A 20,842-nucleotide genomic window follows, 5' to 3' on the forward strand; every position below is an offset into this window, starting at 1 on the left:
ATTGTAAGTGTTATGCTTCAGGGTTATAGATGCTCCAGCTTCAAGAGGTTAATTTATTTATATACTTTTTTCTGGGGCAGGGTGCCCGAGAGTTTGTTGCCACAAAATAAGGTACAAAACATTGATAAACGCCAGTGCTTCAAGGTCAGGAACATAAATTAAATCCAATAGGATAAGAATCTGTAATTAGTCACTATAAAGCAAACTGAGGAAATATCAAGTAAAAAATAAGTCAAAATAATAGTGTGATTATCTTGTAGCATTTTCACAGCACTTCTGTTTTTCATTTTATTTCCCCAAGTCTGCCCTCGGGCGAAACCACGTGTCTGCCTCTTCCACCAGGATCAGGCCATAAAAGTCAGGTATCGTTTCTTAGTCTTGCTTCTGTCTCCAGAAGCTTACTTATAAACTGGCCTTACTGGCTTTTAGGAATTCTAAAGCACTTCCTAAAAGGAAGGTAGGTGATAAGACATTCAAGAGGCTCACTGGTTGGCTTCACACTTGGCCAAGCAAGAACAAGGATCAATAGAAGACATGACTTGTTACAGAAAGAAAACAGGTTAAACCTGAGATAATTGGATAAACCATGCCGTGATGGATACCTTCTTATCGACAGCAAAAACAAAAACAAAACAAAAATCCATCCAAGTTGTTTACTAACTTATCTACATGGGAAGAATTCATGGGCTAAAAAAAATAAAAAAATATATATATATATATATATATATATATACACCATATATATATATACACATACATACATATGTATATACATGTGCATATACATATATATCCTTGCTTCAACAGCCATTCTCACTAAAGGAGCCCAATGTTATCATCAGTCCCTTGTATTTCCCAGATCAAATCTTTGGCTCTCAGGTAACAAAGAAACAGCACCAAACTACCAGGACTTTTTTCTTACCAAATACACAGGCAGTACCTTTACTCTTGAGGCCAACTGAGAACATTTTCTTTCTTCTTAAGAAACAAAAACTTATGATTTAGAGAAGAAAAATCACTCAATTATCTAGATTTTTAGATCAATGATTTCTCAGCAAAGGAAATTTCCTCAAATACTAACAATTCAAAAGAAAAAAATCATGCCAAATTTGATCAGAGACAGTAATTTTTGAAATTTTAAAGTTAACAATCTGGACAATTTAGCCATTGACAGTCAAATTCGTGATTTAAAAGGGGTGTGTGTGTGTGTGGACACATGGCCTCTTATATGTAAAGGTATTGGATTATTTCTTAAATATTTCAGCACAAAACTGCCTCCATAATAGACTCCATCCTATGGTGGTCAAGAGCACAGACTTTGGGGACCATTGCTCTAGATACAAATCCTGGCTCCACTATCACTGTTAGCTGTGTAACCTTGGGCAAATTATTTCATCTCTCCATCTCTCGGTATCCTCATCTGTAAAATGGTGACAATACTACCACTTCCCCCGGGATTGAGGTGAGACCAAGTAAGTTAATACCGGTGCAGTGTTCAGAATAGTGCCCAGCCCCGAGTAAGCACTATATAAGTGCTTTAATACATAAATAAATGAAAACATGACTAACGCATGGGCTCGGAGGGCCAAAGACAGTGAGCTGGGGTTGTAGGAAGCCATGCTGGTCCCAGCACACTTTTCCCTCCTGCTTGCTGAGATTTTCACCTACTGGTGACAGAAAGGAGGGAAATACAAGACATACCAGCTATCAAGAAAAAAAGGCCAATGGGATGAAAGTCCTTAACTCTCATTCAAAAGAGCCAGCGTTTCAATTCCCCCAAAAGGTCAGGGAAGAAGGCAGGAAAAGAGAGGGAAAGTAAAACAACAATAGCAAAAAATTATTCAGAAAACCCTGTCACTGGGAATATGAGAACAAGAGGACAATTGACTGCTCGTGGCAAACGGGAGAGACGTATTTCAAGGTAGTAATACAAAAAGCCTCAAATGTGGTTGTGGACGTCCATGCAGTCTATACAGTTGTATCGTTTCTGATCTTGATTTTGGCCGAGGTAACCAAAGGTATGAGTCTTTACCTTTGACGTAGGATTCGACATGAAACACCTGTGTCTAACCATCAGCCTAAGCTCACAAACACCCGAACGGCACCAAGACCAAACTCAGGTGGAACCACTGGGTCAAGGCTTAGGCCAACTGCAAGGCACGTCCCCCGAGGCATCACCATTCACATATATGGATCTGCTTCATTAAACAGTGAAAACCATTACCCTAGTGTCTTCTAACTCCCTCTGCAGTTTGTCAGCTTTGGTCTTTTCAAAGAGCAGGCTCTGTTCAAGCTCCTTAATGCGGGCATGCTCCAGTTTGGTCTGCGTCTGTTAGTAAAAAGGAAGAGGAAGAGAACACAACAGTGCCACCATGACATGCCAGCACAAGAGGAGAGAGAGCGGCATGCAGGCTGAGCCACCAGTACCTTCCGCCGAAGGATGAACAAAAAGGGGAATGGAGAAGGGCAGAGGATGGACCGAGATGGGGAGGCTGGGGGTGAGGATGAACGCTACGGACAAAAGGATGAGGTGGGCAGGGGACACAAGCTAGTCTACTGAGAAAGAAAACAAATGAAAACATATGAGGCAAGATGAAAAGTGTCAGATGCATGCAGCCAAATATAAGTTATATTGATAAGTGAAGTTTATCAGCACAAATTAGAATAGTTAATATTCCTCTAAACTATCGTTTTCCCTCCTCCCCACAACAGCTATTTGACATCAATGTGTATGTAACTGACTCGGTGACTTTGAAAAGTGAATTGACCCTCAAAATGATCACTTGCTAATCCCCTAAATATGCAAAACATGTCATAAATCTTATAAGAGTTCGGTAAGTCCCTAGAGCAGATCCTAGCACTCTGGCATGCAATTTGATGTGAACAAGTGTGGAGAGTTAAAACCTAATGAAGGGAATCTAGAAACCAGAGCTGAGAAAATCACACCGGTGGCCTTTGTGGAGATGAGCGAAACGGGACTGACGTTTTTAGCAACATTTCCTAATTCCCTAGTTTCCTTCCAACAGTGGGTTTTCCAAAAACGATTTTGTCACCAGGGAAAAAAGGAGGAGATCATATTTTCGAGGGGAAAATTCAGTAATAATTATGCTACATCCCTGAGACTCAGGTCAGGAGAGAAGTTTAAAGCTGATAAAGGGCTCATTTTCTTGATCCTAGGATGAAGTAGTTACCAGCTCAGAAGTGAGAAACGGTGGTTCAGCACAAAGGTATTCATTTGAGCTCCATGCAAAAGGAGCTGGTCAGATCCTAGTGTGTTTCGAAACTCCAGAGACTCCCCATCATCACTTACTTAGACATTACCTGATGGAGAACCCAGAAAGCAATCTCTTTCTAACAGCAGAGTCTTAATCAATTTGAAATAATCTAGGTATCAGTCTGAATGTACCTCTTTCCCCACTCACCTGTCCACTCAACAGGTTACCAGCATAATCAACTGATTGATAAAACCTACTGATAGAGCTGCTCCCAGCAGCTTCTAACTACTTATATTAATTGTAGTATTTTGTGGTTCTAACTGGTCAGATCTATGTCTGGACAATTACAGGCAATGAGAAATGACAACACACTCTAAATAAAGTAACAGAAAGTAACGCAGAGCTTAAGTAGAAGGTAGAATGTTTTACGTTGAAAACATCCTTACTAACTCCAGTGGTTCTCTAGGGATTTCAACACATTCCAAAGGTCACGTTGCTTGTGAACCATGGATAAACCATCATGGAATATTCAAAAGGTGAACAAAAAAAAACCTTTTTTTCAATTTCTCTATCTGCTTCAGCTCTTTACACTCAACAAAAATAATGGAAAAAAAAAATTCAAAACCTAACTGTCTGGATAGTCCCCTTGGTCCACATGTGCCTTAGACAGAAGTTGTTCAATTTACCTGCTTTTACAAGAAAAAAACAAATCTAATCCAGATCTATATAATTGGGGTCACAGCCTCAAGAACTGAACGGTAAAACTAACAGTAAAAAGCAAAAGGCAACAGAACCTTTCTTCACCTCTTGACTCCAAGTTCAGTGTCCTCTGGGTGAAAGGTCACTACTTCCAGATAAAAAAGCAGGCATCTACTGCAGCGTGACCTCCTTCCCACTGAGATCTTCCAGATGACTGCTGTACCTCCTTGCTGGCCAGTATGCACACAAACCAGCTGGACTGTCTACAGCTGTGTGTGAGCAACCAGCAGCAGGGGAACGAGAGATCCACGTCCATGCCACGGTGTGCGGTAAAAACGTTACCCTGGACAGGACAGCCCTCCTTTTAAAAGTATTCCTTTCTCCCAGGAAGACAGAGCATCCCAAGAGGAAAGTCCTGGGACGGGGACTGAGAGGGAAAGCAAAGGCTCTGCGAGAAGCACACAAGAAAGGCAGGAGGGAGGTCCCATGCAGACTGACACCGGATGCAGCGGGAGCCTGTTTTGGGAGGACAGAAGAGACCCAGATCACTGAAGTAGCTTCACAAAAAGGAAACCTTCAGAACGCAGGCTTTTTTACAAGCTCGGTCTTGAATTGTCTATTTCAGCTGCCGGGTGGTGGTAGGAAGAAAAAGCTTTGGTTTAATTTTATTCCCTTATGGTGGTAAAACAAGCCAAAAGCGTTTAGGTTCTTTCAACTGGCCTCCCAGCTGGCAGATGCACAGCTCACAGGGTGCTTTTCAAGGCCATTTAGGTGAGATCTGTGTTGGGTGTTTGATTTTAATCAGAGGGAGGAAGAAAAAAAACACCTTCAAGCCCGGTAGCACAGCTACTAGAAAAATCTCATTTCAATAATAATAAATTTAAAGCACATAGCATCTTCACTGAAGAATGCTCCTCTCTAGTGTCACCAATTAGGGAAAATACTGCTGCAACAAGCAGACGCTTGAATTTCTTATCACCTGCACTGACAGGCATTGGCCGACAGTGGGAGCTCACAAAAAGGCAATCCGTTCTGGCGCTCAGAATGCCCTTCTGCTCTCATTGGAATAAAATCAGACCACTGGGGCAAACCTTCCGAAGAAATTTCTGTAATCCCTTCAGCTATTATGTTTTATGTTTCTGTTAGCTATCATCTTTTGGAATAACTCTATTAAAATTAGAAGACGTTATGAATTAAGAGAAGCCAAGCACCCAGATAAAATCCTTTTTTTTTTTTTTTTTTTTGGCAAAATTTACCAGCAAACATTTGCTTATGCATTAAATACATAGATTTATAGAGCTTAGTCATTACATACAATTTCTTCTGGATACAAACGTAATTGCTGTGAAAGCCACATGCACAGAAATATTAAGGTCAATGTTTCAGGTCAGATTACGCAGTTAGTATTTGAGTATATCAATAAGCATTTTAATCTGTCATCAATCTGTGTTAACAAGGGAAATCTCCACACAGTTAAGTGCCCTCTTACATTCTCAGGATCTTCAGAAATCTGGCTCTTTTGCTATCAGTAAAAAAATAAAAAAATTAAGCAACAACAAAAGGAGAGATTCCACTAAAGTTTCCGTACGTGTTAGGGTTTCAATATAACTCTGATTAATTTCAAGTGAGTTTATCAGACAGACTACACTAACTCAGTGCTGATGGAAAGGTTTTAACTTGCACCTCCCCAACAAACCCTGGGCTGTGTTCCCCATGAATAAGATGATGATATGAGACTTTGGGGTGTTTTTAAATGGATGGAAACAACACGAAAGTCAACTAAAGGAATGTGACTATATATGAAATGAGTAAAGAAGGTGACTACTGAATTATTAATAATCCATTAAATTCTGGGCCTACAACTCAGAAAATGTTTTCCTTGCTCTCTGTTGTCAACTGTAAAGACAACTGCCAAAGGAATCAGTTCCTATTTGGAAGGGCCCCTGAAACGTAAGCATGGTGTGGCCATCAACCGACTCTTAACTTGTAATGTATATTCTTAACAAAATGTAATGTATACTCTTAATAAAAATGTATATTCTGAGAACTGCACAGGCAAGTGCAATTTTTACTAAAATATTAATTCAATACCAGAAATCTGCAGAATTTGAACAATTTAATAATTTGTATCTGTCATATATCTAGCAGTGGTTTTTAAAGAGCATCAAAATCATTTAATTCTGGCATCTAATTAAAAAAAACTGATATGAATAATTGTTAAAAGATGAGAAACTTGATGCTAAAGGAAATCTGCGAATTTAAAATATGCCATGGAAGTCAAAGAGGCTGAAATACAATTTGATCTTGTTTTATCCTCTTGTAATTACTTCACAAAAACAACTAAAACATGCATTTATTCCTTTTACAGGGTTATGAAAAATTTATTGTGCCCAATTGAAAAGCAAAGCTGAGATACAGCAAAAAACTTTGTTTTGCTCTATTATGATGAGGTTAAACATGCTTTTTAAAATGCCATTTCTGACCGTGAGAGGAATATCTAGAATCTCACTTGGACACACTGCCAGATTTATGACTTGATAAACTCCAATTCAAGATTTTGGATTTTGAAGCACGAGGAAAGAGTAGTAAAAATCTGACTGGGCCACTGGAGTTGGGACAGCACCGTCACAGGACAAGGACAGGCGCTGGCACCTGAGCCGTAAGCTAGGCCCATAGCCCAGCCGGCCAGAGACCCGGGCTCCTTCCCTTCCCTCTGCCGCCTGTTCTGGCAGGATCATCCCATCCGTACTTGTCAATACTGGTACCCATAAGAGCTGTAGAGAGCTGGAGGGGTTTTACCTCAAGATCGCCTTTTGTGATGGATTCTTCCTCAACACGGAACTGAAGGTCCTCAACCTTCCTGTAGAACAAAATCAAAACAAAGCACTTCAGATAACCAAGGAATATATTTGCCTTACCAAAACAAGAATCTATAATCAATACCCTGGTGAATGTAACAGATGATAGTGGAAGAAAAGAAAATACATTTTTAGGCACCTAGTTTATAAATCTAACAGCTCTCTGCTATTTAGGAAACTTCAAAGTTTTAGCCAGATACTGATTCCAGGAGACATGAGTTAAGAGTTGAGAAAAATCCACTGGTTTTCTTCTGTCACAACCACCAGAATGAACCTAATCAAGACAAGATCAGCCTAAAGGGAAAACGTCGGATTACCAAAGGAATAGGTTTGAGATTCCAAGTCTGTAATTTCTACTTTACAATAACAAAACACAGGGAAAAGTGGCATAGAAAACAAATCTCTCTTGGGGCTCCTGGGTCGTTAAGCATCTGACTTCGGCTTAGGTCATGATCTCACAGTCCGTGAGCCCTGCTTTGGGTGAGCATGAGCCCCAGCCCTCACTTTGGGCGAGCACCAGCCCCACTTCGGGTGAACGCGAGCCCCACCTTGGATAAAACACAAGTCCCAGGCGAACCCCACTTCTCTCTCCCTCCCTAACCCTGTGGGATTCTATCTGCCCCTCACTCACTTGCACCCTCTCTCTCTTTCAGAAAAAAAAAAGAAAACAAATCTCTCTTTATACCACCCTACATCTGATATTTTATGGTGAGGTTAGCAGGCTACCCACACAGAAAGCCCCAGGACAATACCAGTACCTGTACTGGGAGAATGAGATTATCAACAATTTGAGTCACATCCCCCCCCCCCCCATTTTAAAATCTCTAAATTGGGTGTAGGTCTCAACCAATGCTATCACCAAGTCAATGAAATAGGATACCCTGAAGATTGACAAAATCCAGGTAACATCCATATTACAAATCTTCACAAAAGTGAGTGTAAGGAAGAAAAGGGGACAGAGTTCATAACCTATGTGCAAAAACCAAAACTGTCAAACTCACTAGCCTTTCTGGCAAAATTAAGAATAAAAAAATCAGGGCGCCTAGGTGGCTCAGTCAGTTAAGCATCCGACCCTTCATTTTGGCTCAGGTCACGACTTCATGGTTTGTGAGTTCAAGCCCCATGTCGGGCTCTGCGCTAACAGTACAGAGCCTGCTTAGGATGCGCTCGCGCTCTCTCTCTCTCTCTCTCTCGCTCTCTCTCTCTCTTCTCTGCCCCTGCTCACATATGCACTCTCCTTCTCAAATAAACATTAAAAAAAATTTTTTTAAATAAAAATTCTACTCTGTTAAATCAGAAATATAATCGTAAATGATTTACACCCCTCAAGCTCACTGGAAGTGTGGGAGGACATTTGTCCTGCCCAGCAGTCAGCAGATCAAGAGCTGGTTTAAGAACCAAAGCAAATGGTACTGTTGCCTTGGTATTCAGAAGAGCCTAGAAAGGCCTATTACTATATCTCATTTATTCGTAGCCATTTTTAGGATGTGAAGAAAATTTCCTACATATAGCACTTCTTCTAGTAAGAAGATAATTTCCTTGATAAGAGACTCTATTATACGTCCACTGTATCCCGTACCTCAGTGGTGCCTCTCACGGTCCTAAACATACAGACCAGATGGCTACTGAATTAAGTTGCTACCATCAGAAATGACAAGATGGCGGCATTAAATGCAAGACAGGACAAACGTCCTGTTGTCCAGAAATGTTCCGATGTTTCCATGCAGACACCCTGTTCAGAGACTGTGTTAGTTCACAGCCTCAAGAAGCCGCTAAGAACCAAACTTGCTCTGTCTCACACCATCTAGCACCTGATTCCATCCTGACCTGGATAATCCTCTAATTGCGTCACATGAAAGTTATGTTTTCCTAACAAGGTACTGAGTTTCTCAAGGACAGGGCCCTTGTATCACTTACCAGACAGAAGAGTTTTATTTAGATACACAGGTGTTTCATAAATACTCGGTCACTTTGGGGACGCCTGGGTGGCTCAGTCGGTTGAGAGTCTGACTTCAGCTCAGGTTATGATCTTGTTCATGGGTTCAACACTCGCATTGCGCTCACTGTTGTCAGTGTGGAGCGCACTTCAGATCCTCTATCCCCACCTCTCTCTACCCCACCCCCACTCATGCTCGCTCGCACGCGCTCTCTCTCTCTCTCTCTCCAAAATAAACAAACATTTAAAATACATACATACTAGGTAACATGGACCCAAAATGTCTTCTCACCAAAAACGGTTCCAGGTGGAAGAAGGGTTTGAATCGACTTCACGACACTAAGGCCAACCTCAAGAGGATGTTTGGCACACAGCAGGTGCTCAATAAGCAGCTGTTAAATTTAGCAGGCCATGTCTAGATAATTCCAAACTTCTCAAAAAAAAGTCAAATCAAAGCAAACCCTCCCGGCACAAGATGAAGAGTTGAATTTCTACCGAACACACAGTCACTCCTTTGGTTCTAGGGCTTGACACCTTAATAAGAATGTTTTCCTAAGGTCATTTAGAAGGAAAAGGCCACACTTGCACTAAGGAACAGTTTGAGGTCACCTCTTCTCCTCTTCAAGTTGGTTGAGAAGCTCCACCTTCTCCCTGTCAGCAGCCTCCACCATCGTTCGCAGCTGGTCCATCTTGGCCTCCAATTCCAGGACATGCTGAGAAAGACAAGGGTGTCAGTGAGTGGCCTCCCTCGGACCCAGACACAGGCCCAGGGACGCCTCCAAAGAGCTACAGCTAAGTGGTACCATTGTGGGCGGGTATGACTCTAAAACCTTTTCACAGTGAAATGCTTTCTACAATCTTTAATAGGTTACTTCTCGGCCGCATTCCTGGAAACTAGATGATGAAAAACCACACCATTAAAGCAAAAGAGGGCAATGGTACAACAACGCTCATCTTTTTTACGGCTGAAACGCATACAGAAGGTCATCTACAAAACAGGAGTTGCAATCGTTGGTAAGGTCCCAGTAAACAAGTTCCCCTGACACAGGCCAAGAGGCCTGGATGTAAAGACCGAAGGACTACGGTAGACTCAAGAAGAACAAAACTGCATCTTTATGACGATACAAAGTGGTACCCCAGGTCACAGCTTCAAACAAGCCCAGCAAAGACATTTCTACTCATTTCCAGTGCTCCCAAGACTAGCTCCCTGGCTCCAAGCACGAGGTACGCTGCTCAGCCTCCTCCCTCAACTTAGAAAGCTCCACCATCTCCACAAGATCAGCTTAGAACCCATCACCATCTCCGAAACAAGGTCAGCACCAGACTTCACCTGGTCGTGTCCGTCCCGGGCCAGAGCTAGCTCCTGCTCTATTTCCCCCACGTGGCTCGTGGCCTTGGCCACCTCCGCCCTCTCTAGATCCCGTTCAGCCAGCAGCTGCTCAATGTGCTGCTGCTTCTCCTTCAGGGCCTCCTGGAGGGCAGTGGTGCCGGAGATCTTCCTGGCGTAACGGGAGGAGGTTTCAGTCAACTGCAAAGGAAAGTTAAAGAAGTGAAGGGCGATGATGCTATCGGGGATGCAAGGAGGGCACGAGGCATGCATGGCAGGCGTCTCCTCAGCAAAGCGAAGGTGCTGCCCCTGCTCCCAAGCTTGCCAATTATTAGGAAAAGCTTTTCATCAAGGAAGCAAGACAGCGTGCGCCTCCTGACTGTAAATTTCACAAACAACACATCAATGTGAGAAGTCACGGAACAATCAGAAAGATGTTTAGAAGGAGAATAAGTGGCTCATATCAAAGGTACCCTGAGCTCAGCTGACAGGGCCTTGTAGGAATCTAGAAAAATTCCACAAACCCATTTAACAAGCTTCTGTTACCACCTGAGCTTCATTAGTAGTTTTCTTCTTCTTGCGACGTTTTGGTCAGTCTTTTGCTCCTCAGACTTGAGGTCGAGACTTTCCAACTTTCTCTAACTACCATTAAGTAACCAAGAGGTCACCCTTGGAGCCAAAAACCGTCCTCTTATTGATTAAACAGTTGGATTTTGTCAGGATTTTCTTCATCTTTCTTTCAAAATGAAAGGCACAGATAAAAAAGAATGAAATCTTGCCATTTGCAACAATGTGGATGGATCTAGAGAGTATAATGCTAAGAGAAATAAGTCAGAGAAAGACAAATACCATATGATTTCACTCATATGTGGAATTTAAGAAACAAAACAAACGAGCAAAGGGAAGAAAAAGAGAGAGACAAACCAAGAAACAGACCCTTAAGAGAACAAACTGATGGTTACCAGGGGGGAGGGGGGAATGGGGGAAATAGGTGATGTGATGGGGACTAAGGAGGGCACTTGTGATGAGCACCAGGTGTTGGATGGAAGTGTTGAATCACTAAATTGTATACTTGAAATTAATTAATTTAATTTTTAATTAATTAAATTTATTAATTTAAATAAAAACTTTTTTAAACAAATGAAAGGCACAGATCTCACCCAGGAACCCAGAACTTGAAGACCTGAATCCCAATCACCAGAGGGATTTATGAATATCAGACGAAGAGGAAAACTCTGCCTTAAAAAGTGCATGTGTATGGGGTGAGTGTGCACGTGTGTGGGCAAGTCCACGCGTAAGAGAAAGGGAGACAGAGGACATGCAGAGGGAGGAAAAAGAGGGAAAGAGAATCTGTGGAGAAAGAGGAGGAGGGGATGGGAGGAGCGGTAAAGGGATTGGAGAGGGAAGGGGAGGAGACAGAAAATAAGGCAGAGCAGAAACGCGGTGGGGGGAGGGGTGGAGAAAGAAAGCCGCCCGGGGCCTCTGTTACTCTGTGCTGTTCCTCCACACTGAGGCTAATCGTTCAGATAAAAACACTTGAGAAAACAACCTCCCATTATGGCAAGGGATAATGTGTGCAAGTTGAACAGCATTCTTCCAAGTGAGGCTCCAGGGGCTGGGAGGGAGTTCAGGAAAGGCCTCATCCCTTGGCAAGCATTTGTCCAAGGCCGTGGACTTAGAGATCAGATCGCTGGATCTGGATCAAGTCAGCCCTGACTTCATCTCCTGCAATCGAAGCCTTGTTTGCCACTCGAATGCTCTTCATGCGTCTATCTGAGCCCTCGTCCAGGAGGCAGACAGAGTGAGGATCTGTCATTAATAGTTAGTTTGGGGCTTGACTGGATTCCTTTACTCTTAGAGTTTCTATTTCTGCTTATTTCTATTTTGTGAAATTTCTTGAATTACATAAACATACTGGGGCAGGGGGGAGTGTTCTTTTAACCATCTGACCTTGACTTTCCAATTTCATTATATGGTTAAAATTATACTTTCTCGGTACTAACTTTTCTTCCTGGATAAAGTAGCTCTGAGGTTCCCTGCACAGAGATAACCCAGGGTGCTGCAGCCAAGTCACTGGGCACTGTGGAAGATTTTCAAATTTCAAGGGAAACACGGCACCACCAGTTGGACACCGTGCAAACTACCAGCTTGGGGCAATGGAGTTTGAGGCAACTGGACTATATTCCTTTCGATAACGTTGTGCCTTCCCAAAGCTAGGCCTTGGTTGCTGCCATGACAAAAAGCCAATACTGTGCAAATCAGTGACACAATCAATGTGTCAGAGGAAACGAAGGTGGCAGTTTTCAGTAAGACTCCAAGGTTTGACAAGCAACCTTTGTACAGTGCCCAACAGGACCATACAACCTAACACTAAGCTTGATTATTTACGAATTAACTAAAAATCCTTTCTTCTCTCAATTAATGTGTATCATTCTTTTTGAACAACTACTAACTTGCTAGAACATAAATATTAACTTGTTTGTCCTTAGCTGCTTCATAAACAGAATTGCTATTTCTTTCCCCCCAGGGGCCCTATGAAAAAATAACTCTTAAGGGGCTGGGAAATCAGAGCATTTGGGCACCTCTGTGCTCAGTACTTCGGAGGAGTCTACATTCAAGAATCATTAGACCTTTCCATACATATGCATGGGATTATTCTGGGGAGATATATTTCTAGGAAGTCATTTTTTCTGTATTTTTGGCATATTCTTTTATGGTGATTTTTGGTTTAGAAACTACAGCCACCCTCAATAAAGATATACAAAAACAAGCTGTTTTACAAGACAAGAAGACTCCTTTCTCTTTTGTCACTTTTCTTCACTGAGTGAGGTGAACTAAGAACGATCAGGACTGGTCTGAAAAGAGGAGAGGTTGGGAGGGAGCAGGGAGAGCTTGGTTGTCTTCCAAAGAAATGGACACTTACAATTACAACATAATAAAAGTGACTCAAGAAAGAATTCCTAATCCAGAGAAGACACTTGCATGGACTTGTTCCTGGATTAGCAAAGTAGACTAGATGTCCATGTGAGTTTGCTGAACGATGCTCTGTCCAAAGAGGGGTGGCTTCACCTCTACGTCATTGTTCTTATCAAGCTTTTCTTGTAAAAGTCCATTTGTAATTTTTCTCTTGAAGATGTAGACTTTCTTTTCATATGTGAAATGAAATAGTCCAAGCAAGTATTTATTTTGCCTGAATTTAAGAGAAAGTCCAGCTGGCTGGCAGAGGAGCACTCCTCTCCCACCCCGCACTAGAAGGAAAGAATCCTCCCCCGTTCTCTTCCCAAGGACTGTGGACCGTGGAAGAGAAGGCAAAACGAGACCGCAGGCCGGCAGCCTTACTTCCGATCACACCATTTAACATTCTCCCTTCTGTCTGTAGTTTACGGTCATTAACACAGAGATCCAGAATTCAGTCTGCAGTGCAGTCTTATGCTGCCATTACAAATCTAGACCGTGTTTGCCTCACTTCAGGTAAATAAATTTACTGGCAGGAGACAAGACAAGAAGTCATTGTTCTGACCCTAATAAAACACTGTATTAACAAACAGAATGAGCCACCACTGCCTATTTTAATTCTCATCATTCTATTTTGACTGACTTGATGGGAAAAAGGTGGAGAGCGGAAGCGGAAGGGAGAGGAAGAGATGGAGAGAGGAGACACAGCGTGGCACTTCCTAGCATCCTTGCAAGTTCTGCTCGTTCTGCCGTGTGTCCTCTGGCGCAAGACAGGAACGTCCCACACACTAACCGCTCTCGGTGGGTTAGATTGTATTAACACACTACCTAAATTCTAAGAACACGCCTTTTCTCAGAATACTTTAGTTCCTTCAAACTGTTTCAAGTCAGAGAGACCTAAGTTGTTGAGGAAAACGATCCCTCCCTTCTTCCTGTCATTCTTGTGCCCAAAATAATTTCAGAGAAAATCACCCCATATGTTAGACTCAACAGTAGTTACTACAGACTCACCAAGAACTAGATACATCTCAGAGCCTCAAGAACCTGGAAGCAGAATTCAAAACCCTATTTCAAAATCTGTCTTCCTGCTAAAGCTTTGTTTTATGACGTCTGGAACGGACCTCCAACAAGCTACAGCTAACACTCAGTACAAGGCAAGTTAATAGCTCCTAAAGCAAAGCAGGTCCACCAGCAGCAGGCATTTATCGTGCCTGGAAGGGAGAGGCATGCGGTGAGGACGGGGAAGCTTACTAATCCAGTACGGCTGGGTTTGCTGCTCACGGAGGAGGCCACTGAGCTCATGGAGCTGAGAGACGAGGCGGAAGGGCTGCGCTTCAGGCTGGCGGGCGTGGTTGCCATCACTCGCCTCACGGCGGCAGCCTTGGCTTTGGCCGGTGTCGTGGAAGGGAAACCGATCTTGGTTACTTTGTGGACAGGAGCAAACAGGCCATATTTGGGTTGGCACTGAAAATACCTTTAGAGAATAACAATAAAAGCAGTGACCGAAAAGACTTAATTACAAGAAATCACAACTATAAGCAAAAGCATAGTTTTCTGGTTATAACTCATGACTGGTTTGCCGTGAATTCTACCAGAAAGCTGGGGTGATCAACCAGCACGTAGCATTCACATGTATGGAGGCTGATAACCTCCAGGATGTTTTAGAAAACACACTAAAAAATAACAATGTGATACACAGAGACAGAATTACTGATCTGTTACTAAAGATCTACTAAAGTACAAGGGAATAAGTAGATCTACTATCTGATAAACCTGTAACAGAGGGGTTCAGACTACGATGTGTCAATCTAGGTTCATTAGTTGTAACAAACGTACCATCGGGTGGCAGGATGTTGATAGCTGGGGAGGCTGTGCACGTTGGGAGCAGGGGACATATGGGAACTCTGTACCTCCCTCTCGATTTTGCTATGAAACTAAAACTACTCTAAAAAAAATAAATAAATTGAATGCTTGTTCAGAATTTACTCAGATGCATTACAGATTACTAAAAGAAACAGTTAAAAGAATGTCTCCAATTCTGGTGGGGAGAAAAAAATCAGTACATGAGCCTTAAGAAATAAAAGTGCAGCTCTTGGTGAGATCTGCTTGAGCGTTTATATGTGCAAGAGGGAGGCAAGATTCCAACTCCAAACAAACCTCGTTCCAGCAACAGCCCCATCGTTCTTCCCAAGAGGCTCATCCAACTCCACACCACACCATTCCCCCTTGGCAAAGTCTGTCTCCCCAAGAAACCGGACTACGCCAGCCTTGGTGCCACCAACCTGGAAAAAGAGAATGTAAAAATAAAGAGGTGAACAGAATTCTATAGCTTAATCCTTTGCAGCTGCAACTGACAATTAAGTACAGAACTCTCCACCATCACCCTTGACAGCTTCTTCTCTTTGCCTTCTCTTCAGCTTTTAAAGAGCTTTCTCCAAACACTGGTAAAGTTTACCTGAATGATTTATATTACGAGAGTGATCTGATATGTCCCAGTAATGAAATAGCCTAAATAATATATAGTCATTGGGCTCTCCACCAAATCAATTTGTCCCTTCATTAAAAATACTTTATTATTCCAGAGGGATTTTCCAGCTTCAAAATAAGCATTTGGGAGGAACCTGGGTGGCTGAGTTCATTGAGCAACTGACTTCGACTCAGGTCATGATATCACGGTTCGTGGGTTTGAGCCCCACAACAGGATCTCTGCTGTCAGCACAGAGCCCGTTTTGGATCTGTCCCCCTCTCTCTGCCCCTCCCCCACTCGCACGGTCTCGAAAATAAACATTAAAAAAATAAGCATTTGCTACAAAAATAAAATTGGCACATCATTAAGGGAAAACAAAATTCATCTATACTCCTACACTGTGACAGTTGCTGTGTCTGTATTCTCATACTTCCTTTACATCTTTATCCACGGAAAACAAGACACATCCATATTAAGGACAGATACACATCTACACACATTTGCTTTTGGCCTAAGTATATGCTGCATGAAAATGTGAATTCTTTAAAATAATTTAACTCTACAGACATTTTCCACTGTGAGGCTGTTTCCTCATGACTATTAAGATTACTATTCTTCACATTTTATTTGACATGAACTGCTCAAAGCTGTCAGTCTTCTTTAATGTGTAACTCTGTCCCAGCCGTTTGATGTACTATGCGAACATTATTTCCAAAATTACCAACCACCATTTATGAATTATTCCTTCCTTTTCCATTACTTTTCTACTTCAAATACTCATTTTGCCACAATCTCTCATGGGCACACAAGAACACGCTGATGCGCGTGAGTCTTTCTACAGCTTTGAAAGTTCAGGATTTGTGCTGCTGCCACAGCATTGCAATTACCGCTGCTTTATAATCTGTGTCACATCTGCTAGCACTGTTTTCCCTTGCTACTCTGCAGATTGACTTTCCTTTTTTTAATTTTCTTACTTTGTTCTAGGCTTCCTTTATCTTAATTGCTTCTTTAGAAATTGCCTCTGTTACAGAGAGGAGTCACTGCAGGAACTTAAGAACATTACAAGAAAGAAAATAAATGTTTTGCCTGTATTCTCAACACCCCGAGACAGACCCTGCTGTTCTGGTTCACTCCCCCCACCACACTGCAGCGGGCTAGGACCCCACAACATGGAGGTACCACGATAGGCACTTTCCTCACTTTTTGTTTGAGCTGTTTACCTTTTTCCTATTGACTGGAAAAAAAAAAAAAAAAAAACCTTTATACATAACAAACTTAAATTAATTCTCGAATAACCAATGCATTCTCATGGTTCCAAAAATTCTAAAAGAAATATGCATGGGAACGTCTGGGTGGCTCAGTGGGTTCAATGTCTGACTTCAGCTTGGGTCATGATCTCACAGCTCGTGAGCTTGAGCCCTGCATCGAACTTTTTTTTTTTTTTTTCTTTTTTAGAGCAATTTTATAAGTGAAGAGCCTACTTTGGATTCTCCATCACCCTCTCTCTCTACCCCTCCCCCGCTCACGCTCTCTCTCTCAAAAATAAACAAACATTAAAAATACACATGGAGGGAAGAGTCTCCCTTCCTGAACTCTTGTCCACACCTGCCCCACTCCTACTACATGGGAAGCATGGTTACTGATTAGCAATGCCTCCTTCCTCCTGGCATTTATACTTGCAGATGAAAGCAAATGTTAACGTATGTTCTTTTTCCTCCCTTTTATTTTTACACAAAAGCTAGCATTCTACATGCACTGTGCTGCACCATGCAGAATACAGAGAACTTCCTTCTGTTTGCAACTGCGGTCATTCTACTGTGTGGATGTGTTCCAGTTTATTCAATCAGCCCCTACTGATAGTTAAGTAGGTTTAGTTAATTTAATACATTTAAAAATAAATAATTTTGACTAATTCTAAAACAAGTTATATTAACTTGGGACAGTAATTCATTACTGATCTTAAAAAGGAACCAGCTTTGGGGCGCCTGGGTGGCTCGGTCAGTTAAGCGTCAGACTTCAGCTCAGGTCATGATCTCATGGTCCGTGAGTTTGAGCCCCGCGTCGGGCTCTGTGCTGACAGTTCAGAGCCTGGAGCCTGCTTCAGATTCTGTGTCTCCTTCTCTCTCTGCCCCTCCCCAACATGTGCTCTATGTCTCTCAATAAATAAATGTAAAACAAACAAATAAATAAAATTAAAAAAGGAACCAGCTTTTAGGGTTTTTTTTTCTTTCTTGATGTTCTCTGTTTTCTTGAATTCACATTTTTACTATTTCCTTTTTCCTACTTTTCGTTTATTGTTCTTTCCTTCCTAGTTTCTTTTTTTTAGAGTTATTTTTATTTACTTTTATTATTTTTCTAATGTATGTTTTTGAAAGAGAGAGAGACAGAGTGTAAACAGGTGAGGGGCAGAGAGAGAGGGAGACACAGAATCTGAAACAGGCTCCAGGCTCTGAGCTGAGAGTACAGAGCCTGACAAGGAGCTCGAACCCACAAACTGTGAGATCATGACCTGAGCTAAAGTCAGATGTTTAACCGACTGAGCCACCCAGGTGCCCCTGTTATTTTTTTTTAAGTAAGCTCTAGGCCCAACATGGGGCTTGAACTCACAACCCAGAGATCAAAAGTCACATGCTCTATGGACTGAGCCAGTCAGGCGCCCCTCCTTCCTAGTTTCTTAAGACCAATACTACATTTATTTTTTGTCTTGCTTTTTAATACTAAAGGCATTTGTTTCTAATTTTCTCTGCATATAGCTTTCTAGGAGTTTGGGATGGCAGATTTTTTTTCAGCTTTAACCCTTTGTTGAAGATGGAAAAAAACATTAAAGCCTCAAGCCTATGTAGTTTTTAAAGTTTATTTACTGAGAGAGAGCGAGCGAGCGAGCACGTGCAACGGGGGAAAGGGCAGAGACAGACAGAGACTTCCAAGCAGGCTTTGTGCTGTCAGCGCAGAGCCCAATGTGGGGCTTGATCCCACAACTGTGAGATCATGACCTGAGCCAAAATCAAGAGTCAGACGCTCAACTAAGCTACCCAGGTGCCCCTCGAGACTATGTACTTTTCCTCTGAAAGAAAAACTTTCAGAGACACTGAAACTGATTTAAGGAACTAAGGGAGACGGTTTAAGGCACTTCAGGCAGGAAGGGCATGTGAAGGGTGACAGAGGGCAGGCAGCGCCAGGACATTACAGAAGCATCCTGGTGTCATGACAGGTATGAACGAGGCAAGACAGAGATGGAGAAAACTCCACGCAGGAGCCCTGTTGTGTCTGGCCCTGCAACCCGCAATGCCCAAGCACAGCACAGCGGACCCTCAGAAAAACATTTGCAGAATAAATGGAAGGTGACTGTCTCCACTGGAGCCTACACAGAAAAGGCCACTTTTCCACATAAACCGACCAAAGGAAAAAGATCTCCTGTGGCTGAGGTTGAATGTGACATCTCAGAAGTGAGTAAAGAAAGAAATATGCTGACACATGGCAAGGGCTCTGAAGTTGGACAGATTCAAATGCCAGCTCTGTTAACTGGTCAGGCTGCTTAATTTCTAAATCTCAGTTTCCTCCTAAGTAAAATGGTGATGACTTTAGGGCTGTCGTGAGGGTCAAGTAAACCAACTCACATAAAGTTGCTCAGAGCGGTGTCTGACCGTGTAAGGCTCCAAGAGATGCTAACAGCGAGTCTCTGCCCGTGCGAACCGGAATACTAGTTCTCCATCGGGCACTTTGACTTTATGATACTCTTACTGGTATTCGTGGAACCTACAAACAGTCACCTACGTAAAGCTGACCTCAGTGTTCTCCACCCTCCTAGATCACATCACTCCGAGCTGCCATCTACCCAGCATCACATGAACAGGACACAGGTCATGAAAGATGATACAATCTCATCAGATAATCTGTTGAATTCTTTGGGGGTGAGTCTAAGTTTACTGTCATGACAATCATTTTTCTAAGAGGCGTCAAGCAGGCTGTGGTCAGTAAATAACCCAAGCAAACCACAGGCTTCATTTGGAAGATTAAAAAAAAAAAAAAAAGCCACAGGGGTGCCTAGATGACTCAACCCGTTAAGTGTCCAACTTCAGCTCAGGTCATGATCTCGCCATTCATGAGTTTGAGCCCCACGTCGGGCTCTGTGCTGACAGCTCAGAGCCTGGAGCCTGCTTCAGATTCTGGGTCTCCCTCTCTCTCTGCTCCTTCCCCCCACTCGTGCTCTGTCTCTCAAGAATAAATAAACATTATAAAATATATATACCACAAACAGGCAGGCGCTGCTGTGGGCTCGGCACCGGGCTTTGTCTGTCTGCCGGTGTAGGCCACTGTGGTGTTTAAGGACAGCCCATGGAAGAATCACATGAACAGGTGGTGATTAAGGACACTGAGCAGGCACGGACATGTTTGCATTTCCAACAGCTACCCCAGTCCAACAGACTGTCATGGAAGATGTATCCAGAATGTAGCACTTTTTAATGTGATGATAGAAGCCCCAACCACAAATATGATCACTCTGATGCCACAGGATCCTCAAGCTAGGATTTCCAGAATTTTTTAAGAAGAGAGAAGCTAGAACAAAATGCCCAGATTCTAAGACACTACAGGAAAGATTCGCCAGGAGTAAGACAGATGGTCTATGAAGGTCAGGAATGTGGAGAATCCTTCAGGCACAAAGGAGTTGGTCTAACCTTGCACGAGAGAATCCACACTGGTCAAAGCCCCTTTGAGTGTACCCACTGTGGAAAAAGTTTCATGGCCAACAGTAATCACAGGAGAGAAGCCCTATCGGTGCAAGGAATGTGAGAAAAGCTTTAGTCAACGAGGTAGTCTGGCCGTTCATGAAAGACTCTACACCGGACAGAAACCCTATGAGTGTGCTATTTGTCAGAGAAGCTTCAGGAATCAAAATCACCTTGCTGTTCATAGAAAAAAGTTCACAGTGGTGAAAAGCCTTCAATCAGAAAGGAAGCTTATGGGCACCCGGGTGGCTCAGTCAGTTAAGCGTCTGACTTCAGCTGAAGTCATGATCTCACGGTTCTTGAGTTCAAGTCCCGCATCGGGCTCCCTGCTGTCAGCACAGAGCCTGCTTCAAATCCTCTGTCCCTCCTCTCTCTCTGCCCCGCCCCTGCTGGCATGCTCGCTCGTTCTCTCTCTCTCTCTCTCTCTCTCTCTCTCTCTCTCTCTCTCCCTCCCTCCCTCCCTCCCTCTTTCTTAAAAATAAACATTTCTAAAAAATTAAAGGCTCTGTTCTTTAAAAAATAAAAAAGTAAGGAAGGTGAATTAAGCTTAACTGACCACCTCAAAGTCTGCACAAGCCTGAAACCCTATGCCTGTACACAGTGCAGAAGTTTCCACACCAGGAAGAATTGTATCCCACATGGCAAAATCCACACAGGA

The 20,842-nt window shown here is 42.7% G+C and overlaps 1 protein-coding gene across 12 annotated transcripts in view; it reads right to left on the reverse strand.

Annotated features, from left to right (window-relative positions):
- Positions 1-20,842, reverse strand: part of CLIP1 (CAP-Gly domain containing linker protein 1) — a 125,220-nt gene that overhangs the window by 51,386 nt on the left and 52,992 nt on the right. For 9 of the 12 annotated variants that reach the window (XM_049619416.1, XM_049619419.1, XM_049619408.1 and 6 more), the window contains exons 4-9: positions 15,148-15,272; positions 14,242-14,464; positions 10,039-10,236; positions 9,318-9,421; positions 6,714-6,774; positions 2,225-2,329 (exon numbers count right to left, since the gene is read on the reverse strand). In XM_049619416.1, the coding sequence (XP_049475373.1) occupies positions 2,225-2,329; positions 6,714-6,774; positions 9,318-9,421; positions 10,039-10,236; positions 14,242-14,464; positions 15,148-15,272 (816 nt within the window). The remainder of the gene's footprint in view (positions 1-2,224; positions 2,330-6,713; positions 6,775-9,317; positions 9,422-10,038; positions 10,237-14,241; positions 14,465-15,147; positions 15,273-20,842) is intronic. The other 3 variants (XM_049619420.1, XM_049619414.1, XM_049619415.1) reach the window with 2 other exon arrangements.

Source organism: Panthera uncia (genome assembly GCF_023721935.1).
Source record: "Panthera uncia isolate 11264 chromosome D3 unlocalized genomic scaffold, Puncia_PCG_1.0 HiC_scaffold_8, whole genome shotgun sequence".
Lineage (NCBI taxonomy): Eukaryota > Metazoa > Chordata > Mammalia > Carnivora > Felidae > Panthera > Panthera uncia.